Here is a 24,036-nt window from a genome sequence, read left to right as displayed (position 1 = left end):
TCCATCAGCAAGAAACAAAAAGGGTATCAATAAATTCCAACTCCAATCCTTGTTCGCAGCCCTCCTAATAAACCCACAAATGCGCCAGCACGATCACGATCATCCTCACTTATGGAACTTGGAGACCTGTGACGGGACGCCAGCTTGCTCGATCAAGTCGCGGCCTCGATCCATCCAGACCTGGAACCCCGCGTCGGTCGGGTCAGAGGGGAAATCATCCCATACGGCGTTCACCGAGTCAGCGTATGTGGACCAGACGCCCTTAGGGACATCGTTCATCGACCACGCGGGAAGCTTTGCCAGGACGCACGTATAATAAACGTAGAGAATGCGGCAGAGCAGATCGACGCGGTCAATGTAGTGCTGCTGGCTGGGATCGGGGTTGTGGCCGCCGTCGCCGAGACATTTCCACCACGAGACGCGCCAGCGGAGGGTGAGCAGGATCTGGCCCAACTCCCCCAGGAAGCGGATGTGGGTTTCGTTAGAGATCTGCTTCCACTTGATGTTGTAGAAGTCGCGCTCAAGTTTGCGGAATCCTTCGACTTCGAGCATGCGGCACACGATGCGGGAGAGTTGCGCAGCTAGCAGAATGTCGCGCTGATGTCCCGGGTTGCTGATGTCCATAGATCGCTCGTCACTTGTCGAGTCGAGCGAGACGAAGCTGTATCGAGCACGGCTGGGCATGTTGTTCCATTGTGACAGTAGCGACTAGAGACACATCAGTAGGTGAAAAGACGGACTTTCCAAGAAGGACTCACATAAGCATTGTTCATCGGGTCGCAGTCCTTGACGCAAGACAACCAATTCTTCGATTTATCCTTGGACTCGACGATGCGACGGTCGATGAAGTCAAGGAACGTCGACTTCGAATTGCCATTGTACTCGCTCAAGCCCTTCAGGAATTTGTAGGTCTCGCTCAGGTCGAGGACATACAAGGACCCCCAAGACTGGCTGGCGCGGATGTTGAACCGCCCTTGGCGCTCGCCAAGGAAAGACAGGAGTTGATTCAGGTCGAATTCGGATGGGATCTCCATACGGATCCTAGTAGATCCATCGATTGTGGGGTGGTTGACAGCTCGTTGAGCTGGAAATAGTTAGTCGGAGACCAAACAGCACCCAAAATAGGGACGTACAGATATAATTGCAGGTTCCAAACTCAACAATGCTGGAAAAGCAAGCACGCGCACAGGGCTGCTCGTGGAGAGTCGGACGGCAGGCCGTGCATGGTGAGATTCCATCGCACTGAATCAAAATCAGCTTTTGTCATGGAAAGAACATCAAAAACCTTACCTTGCGTTTGTTCAAGCGGCACTGCACACAGGTATCCTTGTTCTTCCTCCGCATACCGGCGTTAGCTCTTCCAACCATGCTCAGCGGGCCCTTGCGACGAGCCCCGCGTGGAGGTGTGACAAAGTCTGCAGAGGCAATGGCACCGCCTTGTCCATCTTCCTGGACAATTTGCAGCGGCTTGGCCGGGGTCTTGTCTGAGGAATTGGCCAAGTTGCGGTTCTTGCGCTTGCGGACTGTAGCCGAAGACTGCATGGCGAGCGCGCGTTGACCAGCAGACGAGGAGGCTCGCGATTTTGACGACTTGTCCGTGAGCAAATCTATCGGAGTCTCGGTGACCACGAAAGCGGGGGCAGGTTGGGAAGCCTCCGGGGAACTGGCGTCTGGAGAAATGACTTTCCACTCGTCCTCATCCAACTGGTGTCCTGCAAAGGCAGGAGCGTCGTCGCTGGTCGCAGAATAGGAGCATTCATACAGTCCAGACAGATCGCCAGAGACGGACGAGCTCTCAGACTTGTATTGAACATGGTCTGCTGGGTCATTCTTCTGGTACGCTGAGGCGGTCGTTTGGAGCGAGCCAGCTGTCATCTGGATCTGAGACTCCAACCCATCGAGCCAGCGTAGCTCGAGAGACCGGGACGCGGTTTCAAATTCCCGCAAGGAAAAATCTTTGGGCTGCTGTGACTCCATTGAGAGTGGAATGGAGCCTTGCGCCGGATCTACATTGCTCATAGACATGTCCGTTGTGAGATCCGCCCAAGGCTCCGCCACCAGCGGAAAGGATGCCGGAATCTGATGGTACGACATCATGGCCTCCGCCGAAGCGTTTGAGAATCCATGACCATGCGGCACCTCGCCCGCATCGTCGACGATAACCGCACCGCCGGCAGAAGGCGTCTGTCCTTTGCCATAGGGGTAGAGGAGAGGTGTTTCCACGGACATCCCAAGCCCCGCGACAGAGTTGATGAGCTGGAACTGCGGCCACGACTCATCGGGATGGAAATTGTCATCGGTTGAGGAGGGGATCGTCCTGGGACTGATGGTGCCGCTACCGGTGCCCTCGATGGTACCGTCGGGGTAGTTGAAGTTGTCAGGCGCGATACCACTAAGACAACACAGTCAGTGTACGGGGCCATGGATTGGTGCCACACGGGATCGAACCTATTATGAAACTCGCTGGACTGATCCAGCAGCGACCTCGTCAGGGGACCCTGGAAGGACCCTAGATCGGCGATATCGGCATCGCACTGGCTGGACTCCTGGCTGGTGTCCCACTCGGGCGGCTGGTCATACCTTTCCCACGATGAAAAGCCGTCCGTTTGCCAATTGTCGAGAATTTTGGGGTCGATACCCGCAGCGGTGCCGGCGGTGCCGCAGTCCATACAGGGTACGCGGGAGGGGAGTTGAGCGACAGGAAAGCAAAAGACGCAAAAAGACTGAGCTTTTTGCGACTTTGCGGATCAAGAGTCGAAGGGGGTGTCGCGACAGACAGACAGAACGTGGGTATGAAGGAGAAAAAGCAGGAGAGATGAATCAACCAGATTTTCCCCACCACAGATTTTGCTGATACGCACAGGCCAGGTTGTGAGAAGTATAGAAAGGAGATCTATACTAATGAATGTAAAGGGAGTTTAGAAAAAGGAAAGAAAAGAAAAGCAACTGGACAGTCACCAATCTATTTCATTATCAGAGAGTCCAAGGTCTGCTTACGCGAGTCGATCGTGTCACAGAAATTGATTCTCCAGGGGTCAGAGCGAGGAACTATAGGATCGGACTGGTGGCTTCCGCGTAGCTTACGGTAGGAGGGCATTTCATAATATGGTATGCTACATTATTATTTTTATTCTTCTTCTGCTTGGTATCATCATAATCAGTGACTCTTCCGACATTTACTTCTTCTCCGGATCAGAAAAACAAAAACTCTTCATGCCCGACGGATGCGGTTCACCGCAGCCTCTTTTCGGCGGGCTCCAAAACGGCGGTCATGTATGGTCACTTACATGGTAATACGTCACCATTCCTAGACAATTTACCACTTTGTGCGGTGTATCGTAAATAATAACATGACCAAACACGTTCCTCAACTGCCGTCCCCCACAGCCTGAACAGCTTCACCGCGACCAGAAACGCCCGATCATCCAAGAAGGAAGGCCAGCACCGGGCTCAATCCTTATCCAGCGTGCCCCAAATGTCGCTATAAGTGTGGGAGACGCCCCATGCCCCTCCCTTAACTCTAAGACTGTAAGAATCGCCGTTAGCGCTGGGAAATTCCATCAGCCATGCACATCCTGGTAAGTCAAAGGATCGACATGCTTACTTCTTTTTTCTCTGGTCACATCACCAATCCAGAAGGCAAAAAGCAACGCACAACATCCTGAATGGTCATTAATTCGCGCGCCACAGATAGTCAACGATGACGGCCCGCCCAACAGCCGCGTCTCGCCGTACATCCGGCCTCTCGCAGACTCCCTCGAAGCCGCCGGCCACCGGATCTCCGTGGCCATCCCCGCGGCATCGCGGTCCTGGATCGGCAAGGCACACCTGATCGAAGCAGCCTTGACCGCAAGCTATGTGGACCGCGAGGCGTTCCGCGACGACGGCACCTGGGACGAGCAGCATGCACCATCTTCGTCTACAGAGAACCAGGACTGGGTGGTAGTCCACAACGGCACACCAGCCAGCTGCGCCCAGCTGGGCCTATACAGTCTCTTCACAGACCGCCCACCCATTGACCTGGTGATCTCGGGCCCGAACCACGGGCGCAACGCCTCGACAATCTACAATCTGTCTTCGGGGACCGTGGGCGGGGCATTGGAAGCTGTATTCTGCGGGAAACGCGGTATCGCCGTCTCCTTCGGCAGCAAGGATGAGCAGCCCGCGGAGATTATTTACGCCGCCGCCAGGCTGGCTGTGCGGTTGGTGGATCATCTGGTGAGGAATTGGGATCCGCGCGTGGAGCTGTACAATATCAATATCCCCATGCGCGAGGACGTCGAGTCTCGGCCTGTTTGCTATACGCGCACTTTGCCCTACTACTGGTCGAGGGGGTGTCTGTATGCCGAGACGGGCGGTGATTCGAAGATGGTGAACGGCACATCATCCAATGGCGTCTCGTCAAAGGGGCAGAGTAATGGCGTTGCGATCAATGGACATGCTGAGGCGCCGGGCCGAAAGCAGCGCCATTTCAAGTGGTCTGCCGATCTGTCTGATATGAAGAAGAGCCTGCAGGCCAGTGAAGAGGGTACGGACGCGCATACCGTGCTGAATGGGTCTACCAGGTATTATACCCTCTCTGTGTTTCTTGTTGATTGTGCTAATCTTTTTTTTTTTTTCAGCGTGACTGCTCTCCGTGCCAATTTCTGGCACGTCCCCGGCCTCGAGGGGCCATTGCATCTTGACCAATAGAGGCTACATAGCATTCGTGATACGCTTTTTCCTTTCTATTCGAAAGATGCATCGTATGGAATGGTTTCCATGTGGCATTTCGGCGCAGGGTTTCATGGGTTTTGCATCATGATATATGATTTCGGTTTGATCATTGCCGCCTTTCCAGAAGTATAGAGCGGCGGGCGAGGAGAGAGACTGCCTTAAATCACCAAACAAGTCTTGTACATACATAATACTCGAGCAAGAATGATTGCAAGAAAAAAATACAAAAGACCATTTATGACATGCCAAGTTTTGGAATTCATTCAGCCACGGGCATCGAGTAGTTAAGCCAAAAACGATTGCTATTCAAGAAATACGAGACTCATGGGCATATGGTTAGTTAGTGTAAGTAAAATGGGTGGTGTATCACGGGAAACAAGAGCACAACGGATGCAGGAAAGCAACAAAACTAAACACAGAGAGAGCCCTACAGGGCACGCGCGGCTTCTCCTGCACCGCTCTCGACGGTCGACGCCTGCTCGGCTCGCATCTTGCCCTTGCCGACACCACCCTCGCCGACACCCATGCGGCGGGCGACATAGCGCTGCGCAACGATGCCCGCCGACAGCGAGAGTGCCTCTTCCACCCACTCGGCAACCCACTCGCGCGGATCGACGCCACCACTCTCAATAATCTCCGCAATAGCCTCCGGTGTAACAGCTCGCGGGACATGCGAGTCCTCGGCGTCTGGGTTCTCCACAGCAGGGGCCGAGGCATCGAGCCACTCGATCCATTTCTGCGGCAGCGGCTGGGAGACGGCGTGAAAGGCGATGCCGTGCACAGGGTCGTGCAGGTACAGTGCAAAGACAATCTCCTCTTCTGTCTCGTCGGCGGCCACTGCGCCCGCCGACGTGGTGGTCTTCTCCTCGCCCGTCGCGCCCGCCTGGAACAGCTCCTTGGACACGCTCTGGCTCACGGCCTGGATGGCCAGGAAGATATCGCTGCTCCGCACGGGGTTGGATTCGCTCAGATCTTCTGTGGCTTGCTTCGCTGCTTCTTCGATTCCGCCCCGCGTCGAATAATACTCCGTCGCGTACGACTCTGCACTCGCGCGCGCCAGCTTGGTTCCCGGAACGAGACCTGGCACCGCAGAGATACTCCGTGCGCTGCCTGGCGTGACCGTCCGCCACCATGGCCCATCGTTCCAGCCTGCGCTCGAGAGCTGGTAGCCCGCAATGTCCATTCCACGCTTGGGAGCAGACTCCTGGCCCCGCTGGATGACTAGCAAGTCTCCGCCTTCGACTTGGGACATCACGCGCGAGAACACGCTGTACACGAGGGGATCCAGTTCGGGGTACCCGGACAGATCGTGGGTCACATGGATCTGGAGGCGTTCGTGGGAGGAGATGGGAGGCGCAAGGGTGTGGATGAGATTGGTGAACGTGGGGATGGCCATGTTGCGCAGCTCGCCACCTACGTAGCAGGGTTAGCAAGGAACTGCTATAGTTGAAGAGGATCAATACCAAAGTCTCTTAGAGCTCCGACATTGCCCTTGACCTGCTGAGCCCACCGCTGGGCCTCTTCGTTGTTCTGGATCTCCTTGACCGCCGCCTCGGCCTGTTTCATGGCCGCGCTGGCCGTTGCGAAGAACCCGCCCCACCATCCGCCTTGAGACTCCTCATCGGTTGCATCCGTCTTTTCAGGAGCAGCTTGAGCTTGATCGGCTTGCGGCACGGGACGCGGGGGCCGGCCTGTTTCCTCAGAAGCGCGGGCGGCGACCTTGTCCTCGCTGGTACGGTCGATAGTAGCACTAGGCCGGGGAGAGCGTGCGGTGGATGGCCGGGGTTTGTCAGAGGACAGGCGAGGCGTGCCGGGACCACTGCTAGGGCGCTGGGTAGCTAGGTGGTCCAGCTCGGCCAGGATGTCCTCCTCGGGTTTGGCATTGTTGGAGGCCGCTGGGACGGAGCGCTTGGATTTTTTGTCGGCTGAGTCGACGCCGAGGTTATCGAACTGAGCTAGAAGCTCGTCGCTGGTGGGTTTGGCAGCCTTGGGCGGCATGTTTGGGGGTTGTTCAGGAGAGGTGACGCGCAGCGGGTGAGTAAGCTCGAAGGCGGAGATGTCGATGCTTGGACTGCCAAGACCTAGCATGGGAGAGTCGAGGTGAGTAGTTAGGGTGAACTGAATGTCACTTGGTATGTCAATTAGAAATAATTTGTTCATCAGATGGATCTGTCTTGGATTTCGTTTTGCTGTTTGGGCAGGTTTGGTTAGCTCGTGTTTTTGCTTAAGACTCTATAAGACTCTACAACTATGTCGATATATATTTCTGCTGGTCTAACATGTTATTTAGGTCGATGACGCTCCTTTCTTCATACTCCCGATCACCAATTGTTCCACTCCCTTCCCCTGAAGTTCACCACTCCGGGCGACAACCATCCGGCGCTCGGCTTCTTTCCGCTGCGGGAGCGCGGCGGGGTTCCTTCAGTTCCCGCGATGGCATAAATACTCCCTTCTTCCCTATTACTCTCGAAAATCATTGACTTGAACTACAATACTTAGTACTATCTCCGCCCTTGAACACATTGGTAATCCCATCTATATCCAGCCCTATTATTGCCTAGGATGGCCGCTTACCGGGGATCTACTCTACAGCCGCCACCATGCGTCTGCCCTACGTCCAGGACCCGCCACCTACCAGCACCCCAGATGAAGCAAACATCCTCGCCAACGTGCAAGCCCGTCGGGCACCCAATCCCCTGCTACCTCTCGACCGAGCACTTCTGCACGCGTTCCCCGTGGCGGATGGCTGGAACTCGTTTATCGGCGCCATTCGCACCCGCACCAGCTTGTCCACCGTAGTCCGGGAACTGGCAATCTGCCGCGTCGCTGTGATCAACCGCGCCCATTTCGAGTGGGAACAGCATGCGCCGTTGCTCACAGCGGGCGGACTGAGTCGAGAGGCGTTGGATTTGGTGGGGGATACACAGGTGGATTTCTCGGATAAGAATAAGACCACAGTTCTCAGCGCAGAGGAGAGGGCGGTGCTCAAGTATACGGACGCGATGACCAAGACGGTGTCAGTCCCAGATGAGGTCTTTCGGGAGTTGAAGGATTGTTTCAATGAGAGGGAAGTGGTAGAGATTACGGCGACGGTTGCGGCCTATAACTGCGTTAGTCGGTTCTTGGTCGCATTAGATGTAGGAGAGCAGAATCATTAAGCGGGGAGATAGGCGGGATGTTGATTAACATGCTGCAGATGATACCTAGCAGATTGACTTGTCCTATACTTCCGATGACTTCAAGTACCTAAATGTCTAAGAAGTGTATAAACCGGGCTGTGCGAATCTCTTGTATAGTGTCTGAGAATTCGAAATATTAGACGCCGCGTGATTCCCTCAATACCATTTATGGAATCATTTGTGGTTCTACTTCCTCGCTGTAGTGATTATGAGGTCATCATCCATCCGATCTGCCTTGGTTTCATTCCTTTGGTTTTTGGTAGCGCCGAGAGCAGCACATTTTGCAGAGATGATCAACATGCGCCTACTCGACTCGACTGGCTTTTTTTTGACTCGACTGTAATTTTCCTGGCCAGGAAGCGCGTTGTTGCAATCCGGTCAAAGTCTTCTCAACCGGGTCATGTGACCCATAGTCCGCCACCGTGTTTTTCTTCCAGAGCCCATCGTGCCTGGAGCGTTGTTGGTGATAATTTAAATATCATTCATACTCATCTTCGTGAATCAACCGCAAGAATCGATGATCCCATCCGTCTGGTTCCAGTAGTCGATCCGCGCAAGTAGATAGCCGCACTGTGATTGGCCCGTCCGGACCCAGACAGATGTCCCGTCAGCCCCGTCTACAAACTAAACTACTCAATCTCTTTTTCTCTTGCTTCCCCCAGTCGCCCTTGGGCTCTTCTCCCAACTGTATTTCTCTCATCCCGTGTTTCTCGATCCCTCGGATCCTATTCTCTCCATCACTGCCTGTGACTCTTCTCTCCCCTCCGTGTTTGTAACATCCTATTCACCCGTACTCCCTCTCTCATCGGTCCTCCCTGCCACGCTGTTAGCCAGAAACAGCGTCAGGCATTGCGGCCATTCCCCATCTTTCTTCCCCCTTTCTTTTTTGTTCAACTGTATCCTCCTCATTGTTCTATCCCTTATCTCGTGTGGTGAGACCTGCAAAACCCTGTGGTGCTCGGCCAGCCACCTCTACTCGGAGGTAAGTACACATCCCTGGCCGCCCGCGCTTAGCAACAAGTCCTGTTTCAACGCCCCCCGTCGCTGACCACCTCTGGCAGCTATTTACATCGTCTACACATCATTGTCAGGAACGGATCGAGATCCCCTGGAACTCATGGTAAGTGACGTGTCGCGTGCTTTTGAATCCTAGTCGCTTTTTTTTGCCTCTGTACATCCACATCCTATCCTGATCCACACACACAACCCGGCCCCGACCGGGTCTTCTTCCCTTGGCTTGGCAATTATTTTTGTCTGTTCAGTTGTTGAGGAAGATAATCCATGATGGATGCATGGCCACCTCCCTATTCTGCTTACTGTCCTTTGTGATTGCCCCCCTGCGTTCGCCCGCCGGCTCCCCTGGCCCTGAGTTTCAAGGATTGCGCTGCGATTACTTCTGGCGGCTTGGCACCCGCAAGCGAACCACCCAACGACTGACCCAATCTATACAGATCACCTCGCGACAGTCTGTTCGCCAGTGAACATCCTCTTCTTTTTAGAATCCCCCCTTCCTTTTTTTTTCTCTTCTTCTTTTCTTCTTCCTGCTGGGCCTTCTCCACTCACTCCCTTCAACATGGCCCCCATTCCCCGGGTCGATGTGGACGTGGACATTCCCTCATCTGACGTGGGCGAGGATTCTCCCCTGCGCCGTCAGTTCTCTGAACCCTTTCGCCCCCAGTCCACATCTACTCAGATTTCCCAGTCACCTGAGCCTCGGTCGCAAATAGCCAAATGCTCATGGTGTGGAAAACTCTTGGATGTTCCGGACGATGGCGAGACTACTAAGGAAGATCTCCTGAGAGCGCATGCCGCGTCTGCCCACCCAAAAACTATTCGGTTCTCCGACTATGATGATGCCGAAGAAATCGATGCAGAGAACAGTGACTTGTACCCCAATGACGAGGAGGCGGCTTACCGTGAAGAAGAGATCTTCAACGAGGAGGAGCCTCTTAATGAAGACTTTAATGAGGAGGATGAGGAAGAGGAAGAAGAAGTCGAAGAAGGAGGAGAGGAAGAAGAGGAGCCTCTCGATGATGAAGAACAACTTATCGAAGAAGAAATTCTTCACGACGACGAACACTTCCATGAGGACGAGCCTCTTAATGATGAAGAGCCCCTGCATGAAGAGGATCTGGCAATTCATGCCACACTGCCTGAAGAAGAGCATGGCGAAATGGAAGAACCAGTGACCGCCGCGCCCTCGGCCGTTGGCGACCACAGCGACGATGCTGAACGTCAAGAAAGCAAGCCAAGTGAAGTTGGTCCTAAGCCCAGCCAGACAAAAACGGGAAAACTCGATCGGTTGGAGTGGCTCTCGAATCCGCGAACATCCTTCCCCGATGACTATCGCGAACGCTTGTCCAAGTGGCAAGAACCAGACGTGAAGAGTCGTCTCTCCAAAGCTTGGAGTATTGACGATGTCAAGAAATTCTGCCCCGAGTATGAACAAGACGAGGCCAAGATCAAGCAGACTTGGCAGCACGTTTTCAACAGCAGCGACTCCAGGCCCAAGAAACGCGAAGCACCAGAACCAATCACGCAGCATGGCCCGTACAAGACGATCAAAGTCGACAAGGGGGGATTCCTTCCCATCGAGTCGCCCGATAATCTCGTGGAACTGCTTCGGCATCCCGAGAACCTCACGCCGGACGAACTCTATGCAGTCACCGAAACGGCCGCCTTTGCCATGAGAGTCTGGCAAGATGAGTACCTGGCTCTCGATAAGCTGTATCTATACACGCATCGGCACCATCGCGAACCACTTCCCGAAGGCTCGAAGAGATCATTTATCATGGGCAACAAAAAGAAAACCAATCATCCCTTGGCGCGGGTGCCCGAAGATGAGCGTGACTTTGAGGATAAGAAGGAGGCTATGCTTTACGGATACAAGCATACTTACTTCCAGGGCAACACGGGCACCCAGGTTGCATGGGCACCTCAGGATGCATTTGTTCAAGGTGGCTTCGTGCCGACACCTGCGCAAGCCCGGAAGATGGCTGCCAAGACGGCGCCTGATGATCACAATCCAGATGGATTCGCTCCTGTTCTCCGGGACGGTATTGAACATTTCCCCAAGCTTTGGGAGCCTCGTAAGGAGCCCACATTGATGAAGTTCACCCGCAAGCGCAAAGCCGCCGAGGTCGAAGCAGCTTCTAAAGCAGCCACCGACACCGAGGAGACACAAGGCGAGTCTCCGGAAGCTGATGAGACCGACGAGGAGCTGCAGCCCGCTAAGCGGCGGACTCGAGGTCGTGGTGGCAGACGTTCTGGAGTTGAATTTATTCAGTCTGAGCTTTCGACTCCGCGCAGAGGTGGCCGAGGCCGTGGCCGGGGTAGGGGTCGCGGTGTTGGACGCCCGTCCACCCGTGCTTCCTTGGACATCCATCAGTCATACACTCCTCCCTCTTCTTCACGCGGTCGAGGCCGAGGCCGTGGTGGCATGGCAGCGGCACAGACGCGCTCAGTAACCGACACATCATCTTTGCCTGCTCTTTCTCCCATGGCCACTTCCCCATCTGGCACCCCAACAGCGAGTAAACAGACCTCGGCAGAATCCCTCGAAGAAGCCCGGCGATTGAAGATTGCCAACTCGAAGAACCCAAAGCGCACCAAGGCCATGTTGGACCACTGGGATCGATTCAACCGCGAGGGACGTATCCGCAACCCGAAGCGTTCCAAGGCGCAGATTGAACAGGATCGTGTGGTTGAAGAGACCCGCAAGGCAGTCGATCCTCCCAGGCCGAGTGGCCGCCGAAGAAGGTCGCCCTCACTCGCTCCAATTCCTACCGGCAACCTTGCCCCCAAGGCTTCTCCCGGCATGCCATCTCTCGCGAGCTCACAACACATGGGACCGGGGATGCCTCCCAACCCTCCCATGCCTGGATCTATGGGCATGCCACCTTATGGTCACCATGGCCACCCCAATCCTTACGGAGCACCGCCGGGACCGCCTCCTCCGCCGCCTGGACATGTCCAGCTTGGCCAGCCCATGCCGCCTCAGTACGCGCCTTTCCCGTATGTGCCGTACAACATGGGACATCTCGGCCCTCCCCGTGATCCGCATCGCCGATAATCTCAGCCGTTGGAGAGAAAATTCACTTTCTGAAGAAAAACACCCCATGAACATCCATTTTAGGCACTTCATGTTGACAGACCGCGCTGCCATTACTTGAGATGTGCATCCACACATTTCCTGTTTGAGTTTCTTTCTTGGGAGACCATCTTTTCCCACCAGGACTTTTGAAACTTCTTCACCCATTCTCTCCCTCGAGAGACCGCCCTCACCAACAGGGCTCAGGACTTCTTTTTCATCATTTTTCGTCATTCAAGAGACCGTCTTTACCGACTGGACTCTGATACGCGTTTCTTTTCTTTCTCGTTTCTTTTTTGTTTCTCTTTCTGGTTGGTCTGGACTGGAATGGTTGGCGCACTGGAAGGACGGCGGTTTGCAGATCTCAAGGGACTGCTTTTGAGCGCAAAAGGGATTGTACATCTACTAGGGATGGGAAGTTGTTGGTGTGGCTTGGGGCCTGATTTTTACAGGCGCCGCCGATACTCTCAGCTTGGACTGTATTCTATTCTATTCTGCCATTTTTGTATGATAGCGTCATGGGCACAGATAAATGGACCTTTTATCCAGATTCCACTGAATATCTTTTTCTTCTTCCGTCTTCATAGATATGATTCACGTGATCAGCACGTGATCAACCGAGCCGGCCCTGGGATCATCCGCACGGCTTCAATCTTGTACAGCTTCATACTCTGCATCCTACTTTCTCCTTCAACGTTGTCTCATTTCTTGCGAACCTGCTCCCTGATCACTTTCCTTGGCTATCATCCTTTAGTCTTCCAGCACACATTCACACACAAGCGCCACAATGGGAAAGAAAAGACGTGGTCCTACGCTGGACGAGGTCATGGCCCGACCATGGTGCTACTACTGTGAGCGCGATTTCGACGACCTCAAGATCCTCATTTCGCATCAGAAAGCCAAACACTTTAAGTGTGAGCGATGCGGGCGCAGACTCAACACTGCAGGAGGTAAGTTCTATTTCTCCATCTTCCCCATTTTTGTCTGAATCCCAACTGACGACTTTGCGCTCCTCAGGATTGTCGGTGCACATGAGTCAAGTCCACAAGGAACAATTGACCGAGGTCGAGAATGCACTGCCCAACCGAGCTGGCCTCGAGGTGGAAATCTTTGGCATGGAGGGTATGCCGGACGACGTGCTCAAGGCGCACCAGCAGCGTGTCGCGGCTCAGTTCCACCAGGCTGAGGTGGAACGTCAGGCTACTACGGGTAACCCTCCGGCTGGCGGCAGTGCTGGTGGACCGCCGGCGAAGAAGCCGAAGCTGGAGGCCGCGTCGGATCTCAAGAAGCGATTGGCCGAGCATAGGGCGAAGCGTCAAGAGGCCATTGCTGGAGGAAGTAGCGGCGAGGGAACCCCTATTGGTGCTGGGCAGGCTGCGCCGTCACCGGGAGGATATGTAAGTTTTTGGCCTTTTCTTACCTGTGGGATAGTACTGACAGTGTGAAAACAGGCACAATCACCTCAAGCCGTCCCCGTGCCTTCACCTGCTCAGCAATATTCCTACCAGCAGGTCGCCAGTCCGGTATACCCGACCTTCCCAGTGCCCGGTGGCCAATCTCCGGCGCCTGGTTATGGAGCGACCCCTCCACCCTTCCCCCAGCAACAGCCACCACCCGCCCAAATCCAATCACCGCCCAATGCATCGGCCTTCCCACCACGACCCGGCAGCTTACCCCCCGCATCAAACCTGCCACAGCGTCCCGCCTTCGGCGTACCCACAGTCAACGCGCAGCAGATGCAACAAATGCACATGGGCCACGCCATCCCGTCGGGCTATGCAAACGGCGACGCAACTCACAAGACAGAGGTATCATCGTCCGTGGACGACCTGGTCTCTGGCGCCGCCACCGAAGCCGCAGCCGCCAAGACGGCCGAGTCGACCGAAAAACCAGCGAAGAAGGACAAGTCCAAGCCGACACGGATGATATACTCCGACGAGACGATCAGCCCGGAGGAAAAGATGGCCCGCCTGCCCAGATATTCGTTCGTTCCCAGCCACAAGAATACCGTCCTCGGAGAGCTCCCGGCCGCCGTGGTCACGGGCCCGATCCGCGATTCGGACACGGTGATCGACCCGACCCATTGAGATCTTTCGTTTCGGTTACCAGGGCCCTGCGAGCGCAACAGTGCCCTCTGCGTGTGTCTGTGTGTGTGACGATAGTCGAGGAGAGACGGACAACGGAACTCCAGCTAAGTTCGACGCATATCTATCAACTTCTAGCTAGAATGCTCATGCGTGGGTTGTTTTGTTACCTGCCCTGATGATTCCAATCAGTAGTTTTTGGTCTTGGCGATCCATTCCTCCATGACACCTGTCGTGCAGACAGACCGGCAGGCAGATGTCCTCTTTATGGAGAAGGCGAAAGAGAATGATGATGATAGTTCTGGTGAGTCCGGTGGACTTGGCGTTAATCGGGGTTGATCCCAGTATCAGTAGGTGCTCTACTACTCTACTTGACCTTCCTGCTCCTGCTCTTTTGTTTTTATCTCCGTGCTGTCGGGCCCCGATGTGGTTGATGCTATGTACCAGTGGCATCTATTCATCTATTCTGTGTAAGTTCTTGAAGCGTCTTCCTGTGGGAGGGAATCTATTCGATTTAATTGTGCGTATCTACATTCGTACTCTGTAGTTGTCCTTCTCCCAGTAAACAAGATCAGATTAAAGGTACTACAGATCCTTATTTGCACACGAAGATACGTCCCAGACTGCCATTCTTGCCATCCTCCCCCAATGTAGAACCATCTCAACCCCACATTTAAAGAGAAGCAGCCCTCTTATTATTGAAGGCCAGCCCAAAAACCACGAGCCCATAGGTAGCCAGCACGCTCAGTCCCATGGGAACAGGCTTCCCCCCCGTCTTGATGGCGCGCGGGATGGAGCTGCCACCCAGCACAGCGGAGGCCAGCAGACCGAGTTCCTCGCCGTAGGACTGGCCGGAGCGCAGGCGTGCAAAGCCGAACATGTACAGCGCGCCCACAGAGAGGCCCGCGACGATTGAGGGGAGAGACCCAGTTTTGGCGTACCCGATTGCGCCGCCCAGGGAGGTCAGCAGCGACAGCGCGAGGGCTGAGTTTGTGGGGAGGGGGTTGGAGCTCTGATTTTTTCCGTTGTTGTTAGTTTGGGTTTACTTGGAGAGGGGTTTCAAAGGTGATGGAGTGGAGTGTGTCATACCATTTTGGTGGTTGTTTGGGGGTTGTGGAGGTGGTGATGCTGAGTGTCTGGGGTGAGCTGGGGATGGGCTGGTTGACGAGGCCGAGGTTATTAGTCAGGGTTGGAAGTATAACGTTAGCACAACAGCCACATTATTTGTGGTAGTATCGCGGAAAACGAATGCATAGACTTCAATTACTATTACTTTTAAAACGCCAGTCTAATGCACAAATGCGGATACTAAACGCCAGTGAGCAAGAATCACCAAAAGCATCCATCGCTCGTCTCTCATCAAGCCGCACGCTCAGCGGCCTCGTCAGGGCGTTGCCCATCTTTTCTCGAGTCAACAGACCCATACCCATTACCCGACAGACCTCGCGAGTCATTCGTATCATGGCTCTCATTCTCATCATTAACATCATCAGTATCATCACGGACGAACCCCTCACTCTCCACCATCCAAAACACAGGCACGGCACTAATAACCCCCAACACCGTTAGCATCCACCACGGGATAATCAAATACCCCTTCTCAACACCATACGAGAACGCCACGCCCATAAGCGCCGGCCCCGCCGCGCGGCCTATGGAACTGATGCTTGTCCCGACGCCATTCAGGGTGCCGAGGACACTGAGACTGGAAGCGGAATTGGTGAGCAGGATGGTGCAGCTGGGGAACCCGAAGATCGTCACGGTGAGCTTGGCCAGCAGGATTAGGATCGCGGCCGGTTTGCGCAGCGCGAGCGGCACCAGTACTGTGAATGGGACGATGAAGAAGATGACTGGGAAGAAGAGCGAGGAGACTTTAAGGCAGTTCAGGACCCCGTACCGCTGTGCGGCGGCCGGGAAGAGGAGGAATTGCACGAGTATGCCTAAAATGCCGATGATCGTGTAGAACACGCCAATGGTTTGGGAGTCTGCCATGGTCAGGCATTCAGTCAACTATCTATAGGCTGAATCACTCACCCACGCCGAATCCGCCGGCGAACTTGAACGGCAGATGCACGTCGGGATTACTGTAGAAGTCTTGTTCCGGATAATGCAGGAATACTGGAAACAGTGAATCGAACGCCATGCTGTGCATGGCCATTAGTGTATAGGAGAGTAGCACGAGATTCGACTGCGGCGTAAACACCTCGCCCCAGGTTGGGCGCCGCGTAGGTCGATTGCCTGCACTCCTATTACTGGGAAGCAAGGCTCTGCGCTCCTCATCCGCGGCCTTGGAATCAAGGATTTCGCGCTTTCTGCGGGAGGTGCACGATCTTGTAAGTGTCTGGCCGAGCACCAGGCCGTAATCGCGTTGATCTTTCTTGGCCGCCAAGGTTTCCTATGTATGATCAGCAACGAGGGATCTTAAACCAAAAAAGAAGAAGATAATAACCTTCATGAAGAGGAACCCAATAGTGATACCAACGATAAAGAAACACGCAGATGCCAGATTAGGGAGTGCAAAAGGATACTTCCGCAGGAACTCAATGTGTCCAAAGAGACGCGGGTTCTTCTCCGCCGGGTTCGCCAGTGCCCCTCCAAAGGCAGGCCCAAATATACTCCCAATCGTCCAGACCAGTGGCATGATACTGAAAGCGCGCGGCTGTAGTTCCCTCTCGGGCACCATCTCGGCGACCATCGTGCGAATGATGCCGACATTGCCGTTCAGAAAGCCCAGCAATCCACGCGAGATCAGCAACATCGCTAGATTCTGGGACATACCGAAGACGATCGATAGGATCATGGTGAATGTTAGACAGAGCAGAATGACTGGCTTGCGGCCAACGTAGTCTGATGCCGTGCCCCAAGGTATGGCCATGAGGGCCTGAGAGCCTGCCGCGACGGCGGAGGTGGTGCCGACCCAGCGAGCAACTTCATTTTTGGGGACGCCGACATATTCTATCATCTCCGGCTAAGCGGGAGGTTAGTTGGACGTTATTGTACCCTGCCCGGTTATGGGGTTGGCTGGGAGGCGGAGGTGGGGCTCAAATACATACCAGGTAGGGCAGGATCGAGGTGAGCACAACTATAGGGCAGGGGGGTTATAGTGTTCAGTATTCTTGCTTTTACCGGGGATTTTAACGTATGAACAAGCACCTACTGGGCTCTGCAAAGCGACATATTGCTGCACAGCAGTGGTCAGCGCATGGACTCGTCCGACTCGATCAAAGAGACAAAACATACACAAAATCAATAACTGCCGAACGGGCAGTTGGGGCTGTCGCATGCTTGGCTGAAGCGGTCGGTCTCCGCTAGTTACCGAACACAGACAAACTCGAGAAACGAGGCTGGAGGAAAGAGGAAAACAAGAAGTCGGAGGCAATTCCGACGCGAAGCCATTTGCAGCGCTTGGCGCCTGACCACGATGACTCCACTCGAGCGGGCCCAGCCGCAGGCAAGGCTGCGGACCAGGCACCAGATGACACGGATATTTATCCCGGGGTCGCTGAGAGGTGGGGGAAAAACTCATGCATCATTTTGTCGTGAATCCCTGCTGAGGATCAAGGGTAGGGGTCTATAGAGGGAAAATTCTGGGTAGGTTTGATCAGTGTCTGCCCAGTGTTTACACTCCGAACCTAGAATTATTTTTGCAGTTCAGTACTTTTTATTTCCAGCAAGACTCTTGTAGGAATGGCAGGGAATGACCGGGGAAGGTAAATGAGGCAGGACCGAGGACCGCACTTACTGCTTGTGAGCATTCCCGTTCTATTATGGACAGAGCCGCATCAGTACAATTAAAGGCTTGGGTCTCTAGAAAGGTTAAATAGGGCTTATACACTAGTCCTGGTGGAAATCAATATTTCCGCCAGGTCCTTGGCTGTGGTGGCTGAGATCTTATGGTTGGATCCGAAGGATCGCAGACGGAACCTTTCTTGGCCCAAAGGCTGTTTCATCGGGAGATAAAACACTCCTTAGGCTCTATCTCTATGATTGAAGGGTCGAGCCAGGCAAGTTTAGAAAACAGAGACATCTCGCAATAAGAAATAAAGGACACCACCCTCAACAAACCATTTGAATTGTGAAATACTTGTACCAGAAAAAATATAACCAAGACTGCGCCGTGCCCTGGCGAAGCTTAATTGTTTGCTTGTCCGGAATCCCACCGCCGTGCCAAGAGTCGCGACATGGGCGCGCCCATGAAGTACACCAAAATAAATACTACTCTGAGTCTCGGTGTCCAATGTGGCGAGTGGATCTAGTCTCTATTCAGGCATCGCCTAGTACAAAAAACACGAGGTGGGCGCTAAAAAGGGGAAAAAGAGGGTCTAAGCCCCCTGGCTAGCCAAACCAAGAAATCAAAAGACGGATATTTTGGCCGAGACATCCTTTGGGGCGCTTTTCCCAGGCACTATTATAAAAGCCTCGCCCTAGCTACTCTCTTTCTCACGATTAATTGTACCATAAGCCATTCATTCTTTACCTTCTTGCCAATAACATTCTCTACATTCGTTAAATCTCTTTTTTTTTAATACCGCCGCCACAATGCAGTTCAAGATCCTCGCCACGCTCCTTCTCTCCTCCACGGCCCTGGTCTCGGCCAACGATGCAGTTATGACCGCTTCGTCCGGCTCCTCCGATTCCTCCGAAACGAACCCGGACAGCAGCTCCATGCTCATCGCCGCCATCCCGCACTCCATTCTCACGGCCCTGGAAACCGCCATTCCGACATCATGGTACACCGACATCATGCAGCCCAAGTTCCGCTCTTCCGTCGAGAGTGAAATCATGGCTGGCACCATGCCGGCTTGGTACAACAACCTGCCTCAGAGCGTCAAGGCCTGGGCTTCGTCCGAGGGTGGCATGATCAACCACTTGATCGGCGCTGAACCGACTTCTGCGCCTGTCGGCGCGGCATCTTCCAATACTCCTGCTACTGGTGCTCCTGCGCATAACACTGCTTCTTCTACAATGAGCACTGCGGCCGCGACCACGACTGGAAAAGGTGGCTCCGGTGGCTCCGGTGGCTCCGGCGCCTCCGGCACCACGACCTCCGGCACTAAGAAGTCATCTCCTTCGTCTTCGGTTTCGACTGGTGGCGCTCCGATTGCTACTGGTGGTGTTGCTGCGGGCATTGCTGGCGTTGCTGGTATCCTTGGCCTGGCTCTGGCTCTGTAGACCGCTGTCTGATAGATGTGGTGGATCTGTGTATATGCGCGTCAGCTTAACATACATTATACATAATAAGTCCCTGTCTAGGGTTGTCAAATAATTAACTGGAATTTTGCATTGAGAACTTAGAGAGGATAGACCGATATACTCCCGAAGAAACTAGTATCTATGGGTTGCCCACTGGCTTATGGAACGGACATATCTCCCTTCTGCGCGCAAGCTTGGAAAGGAACAATTTTTTTTTTCACTCACAGTTTACATCACTTGGAGAGGATGTCTACGAAAGGTATGCAGAGTTAACCAACTTCTTGTATTTGGTATCAAGGCAGAAGCCTTCGAAGCAATTGGTATACTGCAACAGAACAAGTACGCAGTTGTCCCTTGCCCACACCCTTGTTATTTTAAACATTGCATCAATCCCGAAAAACTCAACTACTCTAGCAACTTGGCGGCCGCATTGATCCGCTCCAGGATGATAGAACCCCATTTCTAAAGGAGCAAAAGTTAGCCCGTGACCACCCCGATTGCTGCAAAGACAAATCCAGATACATACCGTAGCATTTGCCGCATCCCCAGCCTGGAAACTCTCCACCAGTCCCGGGAACGTTGCACCTGAGTATCCGGTCCAAATGCCAGGAGCAAAGACGACATGCTTGAACCAGTCACGTCCGTCCAGACCCGGTTCGTACAAGAATGCTCGCTCGATGCCCTTGTACTTGGCGTTTGCTACCCGGATCTGCAAGTACAGCTTCACCTTCTTCCACCAGTGGTACCAGGGGACGTCGTCACCGAGCTGGTCGTTCAGATCCTCGGCATAGGCGTCGAAATTGGCCGCGACGTCCTGGAATTGAGAGATGGCATTGTAGAGTGGTGCGAAGTCGAAGTGCATGCCCTCGCCGCGTGCGACTGGTTCGACGCGGTTCAGGTAATCTTCCAGACCGACGGCGTAGTCCTTGGCACTCATGGCGACCAATGGCGACTCGACTAGCTGTGCAGCGGCAAGAGCCCACATCTTGGTGGTTGCCATGTGGTACGAGAACGTCGGGTCGCCGAACTTCTCCATCCAGGCGGCGCTGTCGTAGTTCGAGTGGTAGTGGTACACTGGGTCTCCTTCCTGCGGGCCGAAGCCAAAGTCCACGCTGGCAATGCCGCCGAAATCCTGGAAGGCAGTGAAGTCGCTACCGCTGCCCATGGTTGCAATCTGCCCGTCCCAAATGTCACGGACAGTTTGGCCCTCGGTCTGATTTGGGGCTGGTACTAGGCCAGTGACGTCGTAGATGACCTTGTTCAACAGAGGGCTAGCGCGAGGTCCGAATTGCGTGCCAGACGCCGCGACATCCACGTTCAGATATGCGATGTTGGTCTTCGACAACCAGGGGATATTCTCCTCAACCCACTCGGTCGACCCGAGCAGACCATACTCCTCACCGTCCCAACTGGCAAAGACGATAGTGCGTAGTGGTTTCCATCCAGCTTTAAGGGCCACTCCGAAGCTGCGAATAACTTCATTGAGCGCTGCGGAGCCACTGTTAGGATCTCCAGAGCCACCGGCAACCCAAGCATCCCGGTGGTTACCCAATACAACAACTTCGTCCCGAATGAACCCCTTGATGACCCCAATGACATTCCACACCGGGGTGGTCACGTATTCCTGCTCATTGCACAGATTGATCACTACATCTTCAGGAGACGGGCCAATGTTATAGTCGACGCCCTTGTAGACGAGGCCACCAACCCACGGATCATCAAAGTCCGCTCCCTTAGGACCATGCCCATTCAGAGCCTTGAGGAACGGGAGAGCCTCCTTATAGGAGATTGGGAGTGATGGAATCGAAGGAATAGAGTTGTAAGGGTCCTGTCGTTCGCAGCCGGGCTTGGATGGATACCCAGGTGTGGTGGGATCACCCGGAAGAATGCCTGGTCGAGGAATTAGTAAAAGTGATGTAAATATGAAAGACTTGAATCGTACTGAGAAACTGCGTGCTTCCTCTCTGGACAGCACTGGGATTCCGCGCCGGCCCATCCGGGTAGGCATCGTAGCCATTTTCCTCAGTGATGGGTCCATCTTCCTGGGGATCACTGTACATGACCACACCGACCATACCCAGCTCCTGCGCACGCTTGACCTTCAACCCACGGAAGACATGTCCATACTTGACGAGCGCAATTTTGCCCTCTAGCGACACGTTGGCGTTGACTAGGGCCTCGAAATCCCTATAGGTGCCGAAATTGGCGTACACGTACTGCGCAGTAACATTACCGCTAGCCGAGTAGCCATGGAAAACGGGGACGCGATCCGGTAGACTAGAAGTAGGATCTTCGTCTAGCACATCTTCTTCCAAAGTCGCTTCAAAAGTGACGTCCGTCTTGTCGCCGTCACCGGACTTTTTCAATAGCGCTAGGCGGTGGTCCAGTGGGTAGTTCATGTATATGTCATAAGATGCGAGGGTAGTGTCCTCGACACCGAACTCCTTCCATTTCTCGAGGGTCCACACAGCTTGGCTGAGGTTCTTGCCCGCTAGATGAGGTCCTGCTGTATAGTAGGAGCTCCACTCGCGGGCCTTGGCGGCCGATGGAGTGTTGAGGAGGATCTGTTGGAGTTGATCGTACGGCATTCCATGGCCCTCAGGCCAGGCTGGATGCGGGAGAGAATGGGAACCGGGAAAATACGACCAGATCGAGCCGTGATCTCCTGGTAGCATGCTCTCGGGAATCAAGAACAGGATGAGGACGACCACTAGCACAGCGCCTAGGAAGACGGTGCAAGCGCGCCGAAGGAGGTTATGGGGGTAGCGGTGCCGCTGGCGAGCGACCCGCACCTCCAGCAGAGGCGTCGTCTCTGAGTACGGCATGGTCTTCTCCCTCATCTTCGATAGATGAAGAAAGAGAGAATGCACTTCTCCGCATTCACGTCATGGCCGAGGGCCCTTATCGGCTGAGTCAGCCACCCCTCCCATTCCACCTGCCTAAACAGGAGATTTATTGTCGGTGGAACCGCGTTGATTGCCGAGCTTTGTAGATAGATAGTATTGCGACTGGATGGCAGGTATCAAGGTGGCTGAGAGACGAGGGGGAAAGATAGAAGAAAAACAAACAGCACTCCTGATGGTGCTGTAAATTATATAGTGAGGTATCATATAGTGAGGTATAGACCTCAAAGAACAATTGGCATTCATTCCCTCGCCTCGTCCGGCAAGGGCACATAATCGTTGAGAGCCGGATTCAGCTTCTCACCGAGGTCAATGCTATCCCTCAGGATCTGCCGAGCTGCCTCATCACTGACCCCCATGTCCTCCTTGACCAGTTGCACCGCTAGCTCAGGCACCAGGACCTCCTGTGCGTAGCCAGCTACGCCTGCCTCTTTGATAATTGGGTCATCAGTGGACAAGCGCCGCAGTTTCGAAGAGAACCGGCTCATCACCGTTTGTAGCCTGAAGAGATTGGCTTTAGCGTTCAGGGAATAATCACACTCCGAGGAGACAAACTCACATTTTCTCCGATCCTTTGGTACCATAATACCCACAGGACATGTTTTCCAACCTGTCGCCAGATAACAAGTTCTTTGCTGTGCCCGCCTTCCTGTCAGATTCGAGTCTGTTCCGAAAATAGGAGGAGCATCTGAGCTCCAAGATACGCTCCAGGTGTGAGAAATGCTGCTGAATCCGCCCCTCAAATCCATCCCAGTTGATTTCGGGGTAGCCATGGGCTTCCCATTCTTTCCCGGCGCTTAGTTGTTTGTGGGATCTGCAGAATTGCTGCTGCTGGCGGAAGCCTTGCTTCGGTCGTTCTTCGAATTCTAACAGTAATCCCGGGTCGACTTCTTCCTTGCACAGCGGACACAACCACTTGCGAGGAGACGGTTCTCGGTTGTCTCGCTCGTCTAACTCGTCTAGCTCGGACGGTAGTTCGCTTAGAGGAGAGCTCAATCCTGATGAATACTCATCGTCGTCGAAGAATATTGTCTGTGGCTCCTTGGATGATGTGGTGCTCGACACAGAATCTGCGGGGAAGGTAGGAGGAGGCTTGACACTCTTCCGGACACGAGGTCTCCGTGAACTTGATATGTCAATATCCATTGGCACCTTGAAGGCAGGTTCCAGTTCCTCAGGTTCAGATGGTGCGTCCGTCTCTGCAGCCTTGTCCTTATCGGCCCAGAGCTTGTTCTTTCGGTTCGCAATCTCGGGAGAGGACGTCGCGGTTGAGCGCGCACTCGAGCTCGGCGCTCGAGCATATGAGGGGAGTCTGTTCTTCGAGGGGTAGATAGCGGTCTTGTGGCGCTTGAGCGTCTGCGACTGTGACGATCGCAAAATGGAAGAGAAAGGGCCGTCATCGTCTTCCTCACGATCGCTCTTCACGCCACTAATGGACCGTTTCTGTGGGCCGCGGCCATTTGATCGCGACGATCGACGCGCTGCATTTTCCTCATCCTTCTTCGCGACTTTCTCATCGAATGTCGTCCCAGCCACCCTCTTCTCTCGCTTGAATTCCTCATCCGAGCTCGGTGAAGCATGATCTTCCTCGTCGCTGCTGCTCATAGGCTCAGCATCCGTGGCAGGTTCGGGGTTCAGTTCTGGTTCGGGTTCGGGATCGGGTTTCGTACGCGGCTCGTCGTCTCGTGGCTTGCGGAAGGTAGACAATAGAGGCTGATCTGGCCCATTGCGCCGTGTCTGCCGGGTGGACGCATAGCTCGCGTCAGGTTTCGGTTGTCGCATGATGACAGAGGTGGGTTTTATAAGTCGGTTCGTTGTCAACCAAGGCTCCGGATGAGTTGGAGACGCGGGTACAAAGCCGGTAAGGTGGG

At 54.1% G+C, this 24,036-nt stretch overlaps 11 protein-coding genes across 11 annotated transcripts; 5 read left to right on the top strand and 6 right to left on the bottom strand.

Moving 5' to 3' along the window:
• Positions 1-105: 105 nt before the first annotated feature.
• Positions 106-2,669, bottom strand: PFLUO_LOCUS1820 (uncharacterized protein; the record flags this gene model as incomplete). The annotated part of the gene is made up of 5 exons (XM_073778897.1): positions 106-708; positions 759-1,084; positions 1,134-1,242; positions 1,291-2,392; positions 2,449-2,669. The coding sequence occupies 5 exons, from the start codon at positions 2,667-2,669 to the stop codon at positions 106-108; spliced, it is 2,361 nt and encodes a 786-aa protein (XP_073635906.1).
• An 897-nt stretch (positions 2,670-3,566) lies between these two features.
• Positions 3,567-4,692, top strand: PFLUO_LOCUS1819 (Probable tubulin--tyrosine ligase pby1; the record flags this gene model as incomplete). The annotated part of the gene is made up of 3 exons (XM_073778896.1): positions 3,567-3,578; positions 3,691-4,565; positions 4,623-4,692. 3 exons carry the CDS (start codon positions 3,567-3,569, stop codon positions 4,690-4,692), a joined length of 957 nt encoding a protein of 318 aa, XP_073635905.1.
• Positions 4,693-5,143: 451 nt separating this feature from the next.
• PFLUO_LOCUS1818 (uncharacterized protein) lies at positions 5,144-6,804 on the bottom strand (the record flags this gene model as incomplete). Its single annotated transcript, XM_073778895.1, has 2 exons — positions 5,144-6,129; positions 6,180-6,804. 2 exons carry the CDS (start codon positions 6,802-6,804, stop codon positions 5,144-5,146), a joined length of 1,611 nt encoding a protein of 536 aa, XP_073635904.1.
• Positions 6,805-7,316: 512 nt separating this feature from the next.
• Positions 7,317-7,874, top strand: PFLUO_LOCUS1817 (uncharacterized protein; the record flags this gene model as incomplete). Its single annotated transcript, XM_073778894.1, has 1 exon — positions 7,317-7,874. The coding sequence occupies one exon, from the start codon at positions 7,317-7,319 to the stop codon at positions 7,872-7,874; it is 558 nt and encodes a 185-aa protein (XP_073635903.1).
• Positions 7,875-9,468: 1,594 nt separating this feature from the next.
• On the top strand, positions 9,469-11,967 carry PFLUO_LOCUS1816 (uncharacterized protein; the record flags this gene model as incomplete). Its single annotated transcript, XM_073778893.1, has 1 exon — positions 9,469-11,967. The coding sequence occupies one exon, from the start codon at positions 9,469-9,471 to the stop codon at positions 11,965-11,967; it is 2,499 nt and encodes an 832-aa protein (XP_073635902.1).
• An 805-nt stretch (positions 11,968-12,772) lies between these two features.
• On the top strand, positions 12,773-14,072 carry PFLUO_LOCUS1815 (uncharacterized protein; the record flags this gene model as incomplete). Its single annotated transcript, XM_073778892.1, has 3 exons — positions 12,773-12,935; positions 13,003-13,382; positions 13,437-14,072. 3 exons carry the CDS (start codon positions 12,773-12,775, stop codon positions 14,070-14,072), a joined length of 1,179 nt encoding a protein of 392 aa, XP_073635901.1.
• Positions 14,073-14,742: 670 nt separating this feature from the next.
• Positions 14,743-15,161, bottom strand: PFLUO_LOCUS1814 (uncharacterized protein; the record flags this gene model as incomplete). Its single annotated transcript, XM_073778891.1, has 2 exons — positions 14,743-15,081; positions 15,159-15,161. 2 exons carry the CDS (start codon positions 15,159-15,161, stop codon positions 14,743-14,745), a joined length of 342 nt encoding a protein of 113 aa, XP_073635900.1.
• A 267-nt stretch (positions 15,162-15,428) lies between these two features.
• On the bottom strand, positions 15,429-17,307 carry PFLUO_LOCUS1813 (uncharacterized protein; the record flags this gene model as incomplete). Its single annotated transcript, XM_073778890.1, has 5 exons — positions 15,429-16,054; positions 16,104-16,464; positions 16,519-17,037; positions 17,123-17,151; positions 17,301-17,307. 5 exons carry the CDS (start codon positions 17,305-17,307, stop codon positions 15,429-15,431), a joined length of 1,542 nt encoding a protein of 513 aa, XP_073635899.1.
• A 1,301-nt stretch (positions 17,308-18,608) lies between these two features.
• Positions 18,609-19,241, top strand: PFLUO_LOCUS1812 (uncharacterized protein; the record flags this gene model as incomplete). The annotated part of the gene is made up of 1 exon (XM_073778887.1): positions 18,609-19,241. The coding sequence occupies one exon, from the start codon at positions 18,609-18,611 to the stop codon at positions 19,239-19,241; it is 633 nt and encodes a 210-aa protein (XP_073635898.1).
• Positions 19,242-19,667: 426 nt separating this feature from the next.
• Positions 19,668-22,102, bottom strand: PFLUO_LOCUS1811 (uncharacterized protein; the record flags this gene model as incomplete). The annotated part of the gene is made up of 3 exons (XM_073778886.1): positions 19,668-19,724; positions 19,789-21,152; positions 21,205-22,102. 3 exons carry the CDS (start codon positions 22,100-22,102, stop codon positions 19,668-19,670), a joined length of 2,319 nt encoding a protein of 772 aa, XP_073635897.1.
• Positions 22,103-22,407: 305 nt separating this feature from the next.
• PFLUO_LOCUS1810 (uncharacterized protein) lies at positions 22,408-23,947 on the bottom strand (the record flags this gene model as incomplete). The annotated part of the gene is made up of 2 exons (XM_073778885.1): positions 22,408-22,666; positions 22,725-23,947. The coding sequence occupies 2 exons, from the start codon at positions 23,945-23,947 to the stop codon at positions 22,408-22,410; spliced, it is 1,482 nt and encodes a 493-aa protein (XP_073635896.1).
• Positions 23,948-24,036: the final 89 nt, after the last annotated feature.

The sequence above is a fragment of the Penicillium psychrofluorescens genome, assembly GCF_964197705.1.
Source record: "Penicillium psychrofluorescens genome assembly, chromosome: 1".
Taxonomy (NCBI): Eukaryota; Fungi; Ascomycota; class Eurotiomycetes; order Eurotiales; family Aspergillaceae; genus Penicillium; species Penicillium psychrofluorescens.
Note: the sequence above shows the minus strand (reverse complement) of the source record. Positions and strands in the feature narration are given on the sequence as shown.